This window comes from Plenodomus lingam, assembly GCF_022343315.1.
Source record: "Plenodomus lingam strain CAN1 chromosome Unknown contig_13, whole genome shotgun sequence".
NCBI lineage: Eukaryota > Fungi > Ascomycota > Dothideomycetes > Pleosporales > Leptosphaeriaceae > Plenodomus > Plenodomus lingam.
Genome location: NW_027093931.1, coordinates 1,257,501 through 1,272,346, shown reverse-complemented (window position 1 = coordinate 1,272,346; position 14,846 = coordinate 1,257,501). Strand labels below are relative to the sequence as shown.

The window sequence follows — 14,846 nt, the reverse complement described above, 5'->3', positions numbered from 1 at the left end:
GGACGCTGAGCGCCTAGACAGGAGCCTTGGAGGTCTTCTCGAGGGCTCCACCAAGGAGCAGAGGGGTGATTGAATTGACGCCCTGGTAGATGTTGCAGAGAACGATATGGATGCTCAGGCTTGGTGTGCGATTTGAGCGATACTAGGGACGACGATATTGCGGGGATACACCATTGTGAAGCCCTGGTGAGACCTTGGACAGTGCCGTAAGTGAGTTTCGCGGCGGTACCATTTCTCCGTTCGCTTCATCGTATTCGGCGCCGATGATGCTTATGATGCTCTTATAGTTTACTACGCCGCCTGCGCCGATTGTGTCGTTGGAAAAGGAGGCCGGATAAAAGTTGAAGGTGACGATACTGATGATTGAGGGAAAGTGAAGTAGTACAAGAAGGAATCGTTCTTCTTGCTCTTCTGCGTGCTGGCCGTAGTGATTTACCATTACGTCAATAGAGAAGTCCTTTGGGTCTTCTTAGCGAAGTCAACTATCTGCTTGACTAGTCAATATCATGGGATGTTTCATGCTAGATTCTTTCATGATATTCTTTGATCGGCGTGGGTAGATATGTGAGTCTAAGTCAAGTACATTGATTAGTTGTGATGACAAGTTAACGTCTTTCCTGGCTATGCTCGAAGTCCATACAACAGTGAAGGACCATGTATTAGAGAAAGCAGTAGTTCCATCGGTTGATCACAATAGAGTTGCTCGCATAGGTAGAGGAGCAGACTAACTGCCGAGTATATCAACTGGACATGCATATTAGTTCTGGGCTTGCGTCTAAATGAATTAATAGTGTTTTATGTCTGCATTGCAATAAAATCCATGGTTATGACCAGTGCGTGTATGAAAAGGATAATATTGACGCCATATAGAGACCAAGCTCAGTATCCATAAGAACAATTTCAGCAATGTAACCCTAGCCACGCTCATGCTTCTGAGTTGGGAAAATCCAGGATAAGATATAGAATCCACCCAATGCAACGCTATGCATAATATGAAACCGCCCAACAATGCTAATATGATGGTATCCCGTGCTAATTCTCTCTCATATCCTCTCTTTTAGATCCTGGAGACGTCTTAATATGCTCTAACCTTCTTGCCTTCACCGCTCCCTATACCATCTGCCTTCCTTTTCCCGAGCACTGAGTCCGGCGTGCCCGGCATCTCGATCCCGAGACCTTTACTGTACTCCTCAAAGCATGTAGCATGGTACACCTTCCCGCCCACACTTAGCGCATCCATCCATACAAAGTCGTTCGCCTCAACACTCCACACTGTGTCGAATTTCTCCTGACAAATTGGGCACGGAGATTGCTGCATCGCTACATCCTGAGGTACGCTCACATAGCGGTCTTTCGGTTGCTTCTTCAATTTGGAGGCGCTGGATGTGGAGGATGGGTCATTCGCATTAGGGGGTGACGACTCGTCGACTTCACGATATTCGATCCATTCGCGTTCAGATATATACCATTGTCGGTGAAGCCCGCGCTTGGCGGCATCAGGATCTTTCATTTTGAAATGCCAGTCCATGTGTCGTGCTTTCTTTTCTTTGCCATCCGGGGTGTTCTCAAAGCGGCGACCACAAGTGGCGCACATGTTAGGCTTGGCTTCATAGAGCCGCGAGATTAGGTGCATGCGAGGCTTCTTCATAGAGGCTGTGGTTAGCTCGATATGATCCATTAGGCCTGCAGGGCCTGACGTTTGGCGTGCCATCGGCTGGGCAGTGACGGGAGTCGTGTTGGTAGGAGTGGCACCAGGTACACTACTGAGTGCTTTCAAGAGCCAATCCGCACTACCTAAGGCTGGAGGTGCAGTGGCAGGAGGTGGCTGGAATTGTGGCACAAATGTACTCTGCACCGGTGTCGGCTGTAGCAATGGTGGCGCTGCAGCAGGTTTATTGAACTGCGCGAGAAGCGCTGCGAGGTTGGCTGTTGGCGTTCCCGATGGTGCGGGAGGAGCCGGTTGAGGGGCAGGTACGGGTGTGGATACGGGTGGTGGAAATCCTTGGAGTGGCAGTTGGAACGGTGCAGGTGCAGGTACTGAAGCGGGCTGTGCGGGAGATGACATGCGCTTCAAAAGGTCTGCCAGGTTTAGGACCGGAGGAGTAGGTGTCGGCGCCGGTTGAGGCGTCTGTTGTTGCATTGGGGATCTAAAGCCAGCGAGCAGTTGTGCAACATTCGGGGGAAGACCATTAGGTGCGGCACCTGCCGGAGAGAAGTTAGTGGAGAGATTTGGTGGCATCGCATGCTGTGATGAATATGTAGGCGCTGCAGGCGGGAATGTTGGTGTCGGCGCTGGGGGTGGTGCTAACGCTCGCACTTGCTGGCGTACAGCCTCGAGTTGCTGGGGAGGTAGAGTCTGTGTGTCCAGGATCTGCTTCAGCGACAGGAGTGCCTGTAACTTGGTCCGTAGGGCAACATCTGTAGCATTTTGCGCGAACGCGGTTTGGGTGTTGTTGATCAGCTGAGCAATCTCAGTCTTCAATTCAGCTAGATCTACAGAAGATATTGGCTGCGCGTGCTGCTGTGGCTGTTGATATGGTACTGGTGGCGTTGATGTGTGTTGAGGTCCATACTGGGATGTAGGAGGGTACGACTGTGGAGGCGGGGTTAGCTTCTGAACCTGACCACTTCGAGAATGCATATTTACCGGTCGAACCCGTGGATCGTTAGGAGCTGCGAAGTGCGACCCATTCTGCGGTGGGGTTGCCGTGTCTCTCCAGGCTGCATTTGTTGGTGGACGCGGCGGAAGCGCATGCTGCGGTCGCTGAACCTGTTGTTGCACGGCAGCACGAATCTTGGTCAACGCGTTCTCGATGTCTCGAGTCACATCGATGGGAAATACAGGGCGAGGGTCCATCGATTCAGGTACGGGCTGTTTCCATGTGCGCAACAAACCTTCCATAGCTTTTCGTGTGCCTTGGTCCATGACAAGGTAGGCATCCATGAAGGTGCGGTAGAGGTTGCGTCCAATATAGACGGTGTATGGAGTACCAACATTTTTAACGATGGAGTCAAGTACATAGAGGGCAGGAAGTTTCCACTCGGGTCGAGTCTGCGACATGTTAGTTGTATGAAGACCAGAATTGCACACGAGAAATTAAACTCGCTTGAGCCATTGGATGGAGGCGTCAGTAGACTCACCGACCGAATATGGTTCTCCAGCTCGGTGGATATAGCTTCCGCATACTCTGTGTTTTCTTTGGCGATGAGGGTTAGATTGCTAATTTCCGGCCTACTGTTCATCCTCAGATCTTGTAGAGCATCTCGGAAGTCAGCCGCCACTTCAGCAGCTGGCAAAGACATGTTGGGCAGAAGTGATCTTGGAGGGTTAGGGTAGAGGGTGATGTGCTTGTGAAGTTAGAGAAGGAGCTTATGCGTCAACAGTATGATGCAGCTGTTCGCATTTGTGTTGGTTGAGATCGCAATCCAGATGTGGCCAGTTTCGAACGCCAGATGATCAAGATTGACGATGTTTTGTTCCTCGCTCTCGAACACACGTAAAGACAGTGTTTCTGTTGATACTAGCTATGACCGCGCCAGATGACGCAGCGAGAAGACTGCGTCGGTACAGCTAGGACAGTGACAAAACTCGCTCTCCTCCAGCCGCTGTGTTCCTCCCACTGTGAAACCTCCTTCCTTCAAGCCAGCTAAAGCAGCAACAGCGCGCAAACGCGACAGTACTGCGAAGAGGATATACCTAACGTAAGCGTTGTGTCAAGCAAGCCGAGGCCGCGACGTGCAGGTTGGACGAGGGGAGGGGGAGGGGGATGGGGATGGGGACGGGCAAAGTGGTGATGGTGTCGATGGTGTCGATGACTGTGAAAATCAATCCATCAGCTGAGCGGCTCTGGTGCAGAAAGTGTGTTGAGTGTGGGATGGAGAGAGGGTGAGAGAAATGAAGGAGAGAGTCGAGGTTGGTCGTGGAAGGAAACGCGCGACGTTAGGTAGATCTGGGTCGACTCTCAGCTGGGCGCACGGACCCATTTGAAGTGCCAAGGCCCGGCCAATTGTTGTCCCATGGTACGTCGCGCCTCTCCTCAAAGAAAGTGACGACCCGCGACCAACGACTGTCCTCGAATATTTCCCTGTGCCTGCAAACCACCAAACCCCCTTTTCTCTTCTCTAGAAATCATCTCTTCTCTCTATTCAAAACCTCCCCACACCCGCTTTAAGACCAACAAGTCCACGCTCCACACATCGCCGGAACATCACTGACTGAGTGATCATGGAAGACGTGAAATTCACTCGGTCGCATTCGCGGTCGCCGCTTCCTGAGGCTGGCAACGACCCCCAGGATCCTTTACGCCCTGAAATAGACGAGGAAAACTCGGTCCCAAATCCCACCATCGCGGAGCCCTACCAAGACATGGAAGCGACAGAGAAGCAGCCAGGGATGCCCGACGACGACGACATCCAGGCTGGCCTTTCAGACAATGAATCAGTCTTATCTGAAGCATTAGATGATGACCAGCTTGATGAGCAGTTTGGCGAATTCGACGCAAGCAACATCGCCATTGAAGAGCGTCCAGCGCAGGCTATCGATGAGGACAACGTCAAGCAAATTGGTGTGCACAAGCGCAAGCGAACGGGGGCAGATGGTGAGGAACCAAGGAAAAAGAAGAAGCGCGCAGATAAGCCACGCCGCAAGAAGAACAAGGATGGTGAAGATGCGGCAGAGGACGGCGAGAGGCGTAGCAAGCGGACCAAGAAGGCAGGCAGGGTCCGTGGGGCCAGCCCAGACGACGATGCAGAGGCAGATGCAAATCTCACTCCAGAAGAGCGTACGTTCTCAGCCGCTTGCACATTTGCTGTCCATGCTAATACAGATCCACAGGCCGGAAACGCGCACTGAATGCGCAAATCGACTCCATAGTCAAGGGCAACTCTTCCCGCCGACGAAAGAAGGATGGCATCGACCTGGAACAAATGGCGGATCAAGAAATTGAGGAGATGCGCCGTCGCATGGCAGCAGCAGCTGAAGCCGACAACGAAGGTCGCAAGCGCGATGAGCCCGCCCGACACAAGCTCAAACTCCTACCAGAAGTCACGGCCCTACTCAACAAGAATAGTTTGCGGGAAACCATAGTCGACCCCGAAGTCAATCTCCTCGAGTCAGTGCGCTTCTTCCTAGAGCCTCTCAGCGACGGTAGTCTTCCCGCCTACGACATCCAGAAAGAACTGTTTGCCTCGCTCGCAAAGCTCCCTGTCAACAAGGACACGCTTGTTGCCTCTGGCATCGGCAAAGTCATCATGTTCTACATCAAGAGCAAGCGTCCCGAACTCTCCATCAAGCGCCAAGCCGAGCGTCTCTTCACAGACTGGACCCGTCCCATTCTTCGCCGAACCGACGATTACCGCAAAAAGGAGTTTGCCCAGGCTGACTACGATCCAAGGTACGTTGTCATTCCCTATTCTACACGGCATCCACTAACACTCCCTCCCAGTATGAACAGAACCGCCGACCGCCTTGCAAACAGCCAGGCCAGCCAGGCCGCGGCTGCGCGGAAAAAGGCTCTCGAGGCCCCCCGCAACTTTGTCCGTGCTCGCATGGAGACGGGCCCGACAAACTACACCATTGCGCCCAAGAGCAACGTCGTCTTCAACGAAAACACTCGCAACCGTTCTAGCAACGTCGATATCCTAAAGCAGATTCGCAACCGCGGCGCTGGCGGTGGTAGACGCTAATCCACACCGGTTTTCCCTCACGCCTCAAACATCATCTTGCCGACTTTGTTGCTTCTCTGGCAGTCTTATTTCCCTATCTGGCCTGTGTTTGCTGCACTGCATGCATGGTCAAACTCATCTTCCATGCGGTCTCTCCTTCACCGTCTGGGCTTTGTATTTGCCAACCGATGAGCATTCACAGTCTCTCGAGCTTTTTGCATTTGGACTCGGTTGCATTAACCACTTTAGTTTCTTTTTCCGGTGGGAATCTTTTTTTAGTTTAGTTTAGTTCCTCATTCAAACATGAAGAGGCTGGAATCGGTCTAGCTAGTGGAGAAATAGATATGTTCATGTCCTGTTTATAGCATCTCTTCACCATGACTCGTGCGATACAGTGGAAACTCTCTTTACCCTCCTCGTGCATTTGGTAGTTGGAAGTAGAGCATCTTGCCATTTTCGTACTTGTATGCACAGACGAGTGAGAGGGGGGGGGGGGGTGGGGGTTAATCACAGTCTCAAGCCATTGAGATACACCAAGCTCTTCATATTTGTCTTCATATCCATCTTTGTATTACACTTTCCCATTCCCATTCCCATGCCCCCTCCCCTTTCCTTTTCATTCTAACAATACCCACACATGCACAACTAAATTCCCACCGCAAAACCCCATAACGCTACACCCCTTGCCCTTGCCTCCCTGTAGCCGTTGAAAAGCGCAAGAAGTCGCCAAAAAAAAAACAGCAACGCAGGAATGAAAGGCAAAAAACGCAAATACAAACACCACAAACGCCACAAACGCCAGCGGGGGTATAACTACAAAGACGCTTGGAAACGCAAAGCCCGAGAGGGTGTGGGAGAGTGATGGGGGAGGTGGGGAAGAAAAGCAAGATATGGGAAAATATACACATGTATACATATGTATCTCTTCATGTATGGATGTGTTCCGTGGTGAATGGCATGTGTATAACATGGTATGATATGATATGACGCGATGCGATGCCGATACAAAACCCAAAAGTCATAAAACACGTGCAAAAAGCTTGCTTTCTCGCTGCTGTGCGTGACTAATCATGACAAGACAAGGACAAAAGACAAGACCGGCCTAGACTGATGGGCAGACATCTACGCTACGCCGAGGCGAACAACAAGGGGGAGGATGAACAATAGAGAAAAGGGAAACAAGTGCCTGGTAGGATCGAGTGGGTGCTACCTTCGACCCTGCATGTGCTTGTTAGGAGACGTTTTCTTTTTTTTTTACAAAAGAAAAAGCTACGGATAAGAGTGTGGGGAGCAAAATGTAGAAATAATAAAACGTACCAAGATACCTGCGCCGCCTACAGCGGCTCTTTGCTTCCCAAGCCAGCCTTTGGGGGCTTCGCTGCGCCTTTGTAGGATGACGGTGTTGCTTTGGAGTCGGCAGGTCATGTCATACCAGGCTGATGTGATGAGTTGATTCTCGCGACGTAGATTCTCGACTTCTTGTTGCAATTCAATCTACCATGTGTTAGTGTACCCAAGTAGACAATCAAAAGGACAAAGATAGACTTACCGAGCCCTTCTCTGAAGTCTCTTCCCTCGCTTGCTCAAGCTGCTCGCGCAGCGTACTATTCGATGCGACTTGTTCTTGAAGATCCTGTAATTGTTAGCCTCGTGCACCTAGCTTGTCGACCAATCGACAGCACAACGCAAGGAGAGGAGCAAGGATAGTCGCAAGGATAAGTATACTTCGGGCAGCCAGGTCAGGGACGAACGTGCCGCACACTCAACTGAAGTCAGCGCGGTATGGTAGTCTGCACTACACAGTGTAGACTTTATCCTGCGCTTAGGCGACACAAGCTGTGCCATCCTTCTCCAGGTCGTGTGTCCCCTCCCGGCTGTCGAAGTGGACTTCTCCGAGATTGACTTATTCTTTCCCGCCTGGTCGTGCCTTGGTGTCGTCTGTGTAATCAAGGTGGACGTAGAGAACGAGTGGTCGAGTTGACGCCGTCTCATTGCAGTAATCGCAGCATCGAATGCCGAAGACGATGCCGCTTCGTAGGAGAGTTGGACTATACTTACGTTCTTTGCCTTCTCCAACGCCGCTTCTGCTGATAACACAGTCTCGGCAATTTCAGTACTCGTGCTATCGAGCACTTTGGCTTGAGCTTCTGCTGGCGTCTGTAAGACTGAATCAATCCGTTCGCGAATATGCCGCAATGTTTCCACCCTTTTAAGTTCGAGAAGTTCTGGCGAAAGATTTTCGCGATGAAGGAGAGCAGCCCGTAGAAGACCAGACTTCTCATCGTTGATAATCTCCAAATCTCTCAACCTTTGATTCGTCTTTTGCTGAATGGCCAGCATCCGTTGATATTCAGCCTGAAGACCCTCTGCCCTCTCGTCTTCGCTAACATCGGATTTTTTGTTCAGTTCGTTGCGCAGCTCCGCGACCTCTAGGTCCTTTTCTCTCAGTTTGCGATGAAGTTCCTCGAGTTCGGTCTCTGCGGTCTGAAGCTTCTCATTTTGCTCCAGGAATGGCTTCTGATTCTCCTCATCCTTCTCCGCCATCATATCAGATCTCAGCCCCAAGTTTTCTTGCATCTGCTTGAGCGTCTCTGCTTCCAGCGACTTTAGTCGGGCTTGTAGAATATCAACCTTTTGTTGTAATGCGAGAACATCTGCACTAGTCCTTGCATCTGCAGGCCTTGCGCTGTTGACATCATCAGAACCTTTCGAGTTTTCGTCTTGTGACAATTCATCTTCCAGGTTCCCTCCGGCGTTGGCATGGCTCGCTGCCTCAAGCTCTCGTATCCGATCTTCTAGCTCTTGCCTGGCATCTTCAGCCTTGTATTGTAACTCGCGAGTTTGTTCGCATTGCTTCATAAGCAATAGATTCTCATGTTCGACTCTTGTTCGTTTCCCCTTCTCCTCAAAGATTGCTTGCTCACAGTTGACAAGTGTCTGGCTGTTCTCCTTGTAGACTTTCTCGAGAGCTTCACATCTTTCTTGTACGTTTTCCAACTCCGCGAGTCGCTCACGCGCTTGTTGGTATTCTTCCCTGAGCGTCTCGAGTTGTTTGGTCTCCTTGGTCAAGGACTCTATCTTCTTCTTGAGATTTTCATTCGCTTTGGCTCTTTGACTGAGCTCGTCACGCTCGGCTTTGACCATCTGTAGTTGATCTCTCAGATCTTGCTTGGATCCCTCCTCATTCTGCAGTCGCTCGAGCCTCCGCTTTTGACTGTCCATTATGTCTCGCGCATTCGCAAGGTCAGTCTCGAGCTGGTCGATGTACTGACGGTCGCGTGCTAAGTCGTTCCGCAGCTGTTCAACATCGTCCGACTCGGCTCGCTGTGCATTGCCTGCCCGGACGTCTAGATAGGCAGATGCTTCGGCCACCTCTTCCTCCAGCTTCGATATGCGTTCTCGAGAAGTTTTGAGTTCGTCCTTTAGTTTAGTTATTTGAATCTTCATCGCCTGTCTGTCCTTGTTCGCCTCGAACAATTGTGCCTCCTGTTCTAGTTCCGAAGGGCCTCCCATGGTCGATTGTGTGCCCGATAGCGCCCGCGTAGGCGTTCTATACCCCGTGAGGTGTACTTCTGGCGTCAGCTCAGCATCTACGCCGAGCTCTGACATCCTCTGGTCCAGAGACTGCATATCCTGTATAGCTTCTGCAATCGTCTCTGCCGTCTTGGTGCCCAGCTGGGACATGACTTGTAGCATCCGCTGGTTGCTCTTGGGCGAGAAACAGGAGGCAAGCAGGACGGCCATGGTCAACTTGGCCACAAGCATCGTCGAGCCATCTCTTGCTCCTGTTTTCAGATCCGGTATCATGCGCTTCGTCAGGACGGGCAACTGCTCGCACTCTTCCCGTATGTACGTCGACACGGTTCGCTCAATGTGTTTGAGATTTTGCCATCGCGGTATCCAGTCGACGGATTGGCGGCGGTGGTTTTCTTCGAAGTTTGGAAGGGATTCGTTGAAGTACTCGGCGTCTATGTCGGAGAGAATCTGCCACAGCACCTGGCCGTCTTCGAGTTGGCTCCATGAGGTCACCCTACCAGCGAGCTCGAATGTGTTGACCTAGGACACGGCGTATCAGCAGTAGCCCTGGGGAACATTCTTCAGTTCTCATACGCACCCAGTCGAGAAGAGCCTTCATCAGCTCAGGCTTAAAGTCATCCATGGTGCAGATTGGCGGGGTCGTTCGTCTACTGCCTACCCGCAGACAGGTTCAAAGTTGCTTGTAGGTGAAGGAACTTTGTAAAGACACCCAAGCATCATGAGAGGGCGGTCTGGAGGTGTGACATAGGAAGCGCTCCACTACGCATTGACTCTCTGTTGGACGTGTCGACGCGTCGGGGGTGATGCTGGCGGTCAGAACGCTAAGCGGCAGTTGAAGCGCGCTCCCGACACAGTGTGTGGATTTTGGGGGGAGGCAACAGCAGCCTTCTAGGAAGTCGGGAAAGACCGAGAAAAGCACAGTATGCAGTGGAAGAGCAGCCACTTTTCTTCTTCTTCTTCTTCTTCTTCTTCTCTATTCTCTTTTCTGGCAGACAGTACTGACGCGCATCGAGTCCTGGAGCCTTGGGCCGCCGTTATGCCCCAGAGCTGGCTGCTGCGACGATACCTAACCCCACTGCACGTCCACCGATGACCATCCCAGCCACCGCGGGGAAGCAGCCGCCCGCTAGAGTAGAGTCCAGGGCTGGGCACTTCATTTCACCCCAGGCAAGAGCCGTCCCATGGTGTTCCTCTCTCTACACTTTACAGTCAAAAGAACATGCCTCAGGCTTAGTAACTATCTTCACATGTAGTCTCGCCGCGGTTGTACATAGTAGCCATTCTACCCTCAATTCACACACCATTCATCAAGAGATTCGTCACGTTTGCGCCATCACATATCCATCATGAGATAGGCACACGTCTTTGCTAACAAAAAATGGAACACATCAATCCCGAATTCGACATCATACTACAATCTGCATCGTTCAATCAATCAGCGCATAACAAACTCCAGTCCAGGTCCGACCTAACGCCATCCAGTCTCAAAGATCGTCTTTTATTCGTGGACCCCCTCACAGCAGTTGCCAACGCAGAGGATACACATCATCTCTCCACTTTCCATACTTCCATGACATGCCTACTTCTGGTCCTCCTGCGTGCTCATAATGCTATCTTCCTCAAGAGTGTACGTGTATTGGCTACTTAGCGCCGAGACAGATTCGAGCGCAGACTCCGACACCATGGCAGCGATGCCCTTGATGATCGTGTACTCGTGTGTAATCTGTCTTCGCATGAGCATCTCCACTCCTAACAGCCGGACGTCATGTTGTCTAAGTGGTGGGGACATACCGTGCCCTGAGCCTCTATGATCGCTTGCTTGACATCATCGAGAATGCAGTCTGGCGTGTCGTGTGGCCAGGTGAGAATCACAGAGCGTAAAGGTGCAACAGCCATGGCGAAGGCAGCGAGAAGGGCGATGACTAGGGAAAAGAGTGCGTGGCGCATGATAAAGGTCGACTATGGTGTGACTGCGGTTGTCTGCGGAGTACAACAGTGACAGCGTACGGGTGAACAAGGTAGATTGCCCAAGCGTGTACGATAGCAGGTTTCCTAGTAAAGTAAGTAGCAAATACGTTGTAACAACAGTCGGAGCCTTCTATCTGCGGGTGTGTGACAAAGGGAGGAAGAGGGCGAGCGCTGAAGTTAACTGTCCAAGAGGATAGAGGAAGCCTACTGTACGTACGATAGGCTGGAAGCGGAAGGCACGTCATTGGGGGCAACTGACCCCCCGTTTCAGTCGGCGCTTGGCAGTGTCTGAGCGTTGTGATTGGGTGTGTGACTGCACAAAGCTCACCATCTCTTAAATCTAGTATGGTCGCATCTTAGTGAACCATTCTTTCTTGCACGCGAGAGCCTCGGTGGAATAATGGAGACGTTCTAGAATCCAAAGTCCTTTGTTTCCCTGGCAGTATCGTAGAGTACATGTGGCCTCTTTTTGCTCCTGTTTCATGTTTTTTAGGGTTGGAGTTTATGTACACAGGCCCGAACACGGTACAGCCCAAAAGCTGTTCCAAAACCCGCCTTGATACCTATCCTACCGCTATTAGAGTCACTAGCCATCGTACACCGAGATGGAGACTCATGCTTGTACCAAAGTCAGGGATCACTTGGCTAAAGTTGTGGTGGCTCTAATCACTTGGTTAATCACCAGGACAAGGGTCAAGAACAAAAGTCACCGAAAAAAAGACTTCGATTGTGTCTCATCTCAAGGAATCGCCATGTAGCCTTATCCTTGAATCATCATCATCGATCGTAAATAAGCGCCAGGCAATGACATGACATGCAGTCCGCGTCTTCAGCGCAGCGCCATGAGCCCATGCAGGGCCACCTTTTTGAATGCACTACATCTGTGCCGTCTGAAGGAGGGCAATAAGGAAAAAAAGGGTAAAGTACAAAACAGAGTGTGAGAAACGAAAGATGGCAACACGGCAGTGCATTACCTTTGCAAATCATAGCGCCTCGAGATGCCCAAATATTGCCGAAGCTCCGATAATGCTCGTAATGTACTATACAAAACGACCTGCCCAAGAATGGAAGAAGGAAGAATGGAGGAGCAATGGCTCCCACACGTGAGAAGACCGAAAGTCTGAAGCGATGCCGTCACTCGTCGAAATCGTAACGTCATTGCAGATGATCAAAACACCTTAGAAGAAGTTGCCCATGCCGTTTCCATTGCCGTTCTCGTTGGCAGCTCCGTACTGGTATGCTGGGTGCTGTACATGGTTCTGCAGGTGGTGAGGAAGGGCCGGGTTGCTAAGGCGGTGGGCCTGACGATGCGGCTGCGGAGAAACGATGTTGGTGCCGTAGTTGGCGGTTGCGGTGTACATGGGAGTCTGATAGCCGGAAGAGCTGTTGGAGCCCTGGTAGCCGGATGGCTCTGCCTGGGGCGAGGTCTGACCAGAGATGGTGCGACCGGTGTACGCAGCAAGACGACCCTCACGCTCCTGGACCTTGGCCATGATACGGCGGCCATATGGGGTCGCGCGTATAGTAGGCAAGATGGGACGCATGGATTCAATAAGGTGCAGGGCCAACTCTCCCGGAGCAAACTCGAGAGCGGTCTGAATGACATAGTTGCCGTACTGATCGCGCATGAGCATCTCAAGCTCTACCATGTCCAGAAGCTCTTGAATCATCATGGCCTTGGCGTCCATGTTGGCGCAGCGGATGCACTTTTCAATGACGTTGGAGCTGAACTTCTGTTTCGACAGCTCAGGAACCCTGCCCTCGAAGCTCTTGCACATCGGAGTCGTGAAGTTCTCGTCATTCAGATCGAGGATGTACTGGACAACGTAGTTGCCAAATGGGTCCTGTACCAGACTGAAGGCGTTCTGAGTGATCCTGTGGACTAGATCGATCTTCTGGTAACCGGCAGCATGGTCAATGCAGCGCTGGAGGACGCAGCAACCATGGCGATGAGTACCGACGGTGACACAGTGTTCCCCGACAGCATCAAAGATGAACTGGGCCTCAGATGGCTTGAGATGGTTCAAACACTTTTGGATGACATGGTTGCCATTCAGATCCTGGATAAGGTCGACAACTTGGCCAGACAGAGCCTGGATAATCATCTGAGTCTATGCAACGTTAGTGGATAAATGTCATCAAGAAGCAAGGCCAAGTTGACGAACCTGATCTTCTGTAGAGATGTACTCAATCATCTTTTGCAACGCGCGAGTGCCGTGTTGGTTGAGAGCAATCGAGACCATAGCAGGGGACGCATTGCGAACCAGAGTGTTGCGCTGCTCGTCATTACAAAACTCCAACAACTTCTGGCAGAGGTAGTTGCCGAAGGGATCGGTCATCAGCTCGACAACATGAGGGTTGGTCTCCTCAAAGATGATCTGGATGTGCTCGTGGTTGCGGTCCTCAAGCTTCTTCTGCAGGAAACGACAGCCGTGTTGATCCTTGCACAAAGTATAGATTTCATGGCGGGGCATAGTCTTGAGGTCGTAGTTCATGAAACGACTAGCATCATTTTGAAGACGACGGCTCTGGATGACGCGAGCCTGGCTGTCCTGCATACGACCACTAGGGCCATAGGTAGCATATGGGTTGTAGTATGGCATCTGGCCGTACACTCCATTAGGTCCTGGTCCTGGTCCGTACGCAGAAGGTCCAGCCAGAGGATGACCATGTCCAAGCGACATTGCGTTCATTGCACTGTTGAGACCGTTCATGCCGCCATTCATGCCGTTCATCATTGACATTCCATATCCGTAGTATTGGCTGTTCGAGCCACCTGAAGCGGCGGAATACTGCGACATGGCAGGAGATCCAACAGTAGCAGCAGCAAGGCCGTTCATGGACGCAGCAGAAGTTATAGCAGGGCCGAACGGGGCTGCGCTCGCGTGCAGTCCCGAGTGCTGTGCTGCGCGATATTCTTGGTCCTTGAAGCCCGATGAGAGCTCACGACTGTGACGGTTATTGGTTGCATTCGGCGGGATGCGTCCCAGGCTGGCGTTGTGGTTGTGCAGGTGCTGCTCAGCATGAGACTTGTAGCCCATGCCGTTCGTACCGTTGACTGCGTTTCCACCATTTCCACCATTGGCGCCATTCTTGAGGGTCGGGACTTCACTGGCGGAGTAGGACTGAGTCAGCTTTGGGACACCATTGATAGGGTTGGTAAGGCTGGTGAAGCTTGCGCGCTTGTTCTCCGTGGTCCTGGGACTGAATGTGAAGTCGACAGAACGGCGGTTGTTGGATACATTCTTAGTCGGAGTAGTGGTCTCCATGTTGCCATTGGCCGCACTAGACTCGTACTGGTCATGGGCTGCTTCGCACAACGAGTCAGTAGGGAGCGACTTTGAAACTCGATGAAAAGATGTGTGAATGGCGTAGGGGATTTGTGGCGCAGCCAGAACAAGTGCATCAGAGGAAACGGAAAGTTGCATACCCTTACCGGCGCCATCACGACGAACCAATATGGGGAATTCATCCTTGGTGTTGCTCATTTGGAAGTAGGCCTTCTGATCAGGAGGCGATGCTGCAGGGTTGCGCTCTTTCTCCTCTTCGCCGAACAAGTAGCCAGCAGTGTCGATGTGACCAAGAACCGATGCCAGATCTGGGAGGTCGGTACGACTGCGATAGTCGAGACTGGTGACAGGCATAGACATGCGGTTGTTCCTGTTCCAGTCAGTTGA

General features: G+C 51.6%; 5 protein-coding genes across 5 annotated transcripts in view; 2 read left to right on the top strand and 3 right to left on the bottom strand.

Moving 5' to 3' along the window:
• Positions 1-1,075: 1,075 nt before the first annotated feature.
• Positions 1,076-3,303, bottom strand: IAQ61_002028 (uncharacterized protein; the record flags this gene model as incomplete). The annotated part of the gene is made up of 3 exons (XM_066095367.1): positions 1,076-2,593; positions 2,648-3,052; positions 3,142-3,303. 3 exons carry the CDS (start codon positions 3,301-3,303, stop codon positions 1,076-1,078), a joined length of 2,085 nt encoding a protein of 694 aa, XP_065954851.1.
• A 922-nt stretch (positions 3,304-4,225) lies between these two features.
• Positions 4,226-5,685, top strand: IAQ61_002027 (uncharacterized protein; the record flags this gene model as incomplete). The annotated part of the gene is made up of 3 exons (XM_003833846.1): positions 4,226-4,781; positions 4,835-5,393; positions 5,445-5,685. The coding sequence occupies 3 exons, from the start codon at positions 4,226-4,228 to the stop codon at positions 5,683-5,685; spliced, it is 1,356 nt and encodes a 451-aa protein (XP_003833894.1).
• A 1,185-nt stretch (positions 5,686-6,870) lies between these two features.
• IAQ61_002026 (uncharacterized protein) lies at positions 6,871-9,823 on the bottom strand (the record flags this gene model as incomplete). The annotated part of the gene is made up of 5 exons (XM_066095366.1): positions 6,871-6,882; positions 6,982-7,158; positions 7,214-7,297; positions 7,723-9,720; positions 9,779-9,823. The coding sequence occupies 5 exons, from the start codon at positions 9,821-9,823 to the stop codon at positions 6,871-6,873; spliced, it is 2,316 nt and encodes a 771-aa protein (XP_065954850.1).
• Positions 9,824-10,579: 756 nt separating this feature from the next.
• On the top strand, positions 10,580-10,849 carry IAQ61_002025 (uncharacterized protein; the record flags this gene model as incomplete). The annotated part of the gene is made up of 1 exon (XM_066095365.1): positions 10,580-10,849. The coding sequence occupies one exon, from the start codon at positions 10,580-10,582 to the stop codon at positions 10,847-10,849; it is 270 nt and encodes an 89-aa protein (XP_065954849.1).
• An 854-nt stretch (positions 10,850-11,703) lies between these two features.
• The window catches only part of IAQ61_002024 (uncharacterized protein), a 5,804-nt gene continuing 2,661 nt past the window's right edge, over positions 11,704-14,846 (bottom strand). Inside the window, exons 4-5 of the mRNA XM_066095364.1 lie at positions 13,335-14,829; positions 11,704-13,280 (exon numbers count right to left, since the gene is read on the bottom strand). Coding sequence (XP_065954848.1) covers positions 12,348-13,280; positions 13,335-14,829 — 2,428 coding nt within the window. The 3' untranslated portion in view covers positions 11,704-12,347. The remainder of the gene's footprint in view (positions 13,281-13,334; positions 14,830-14,846) is intronic.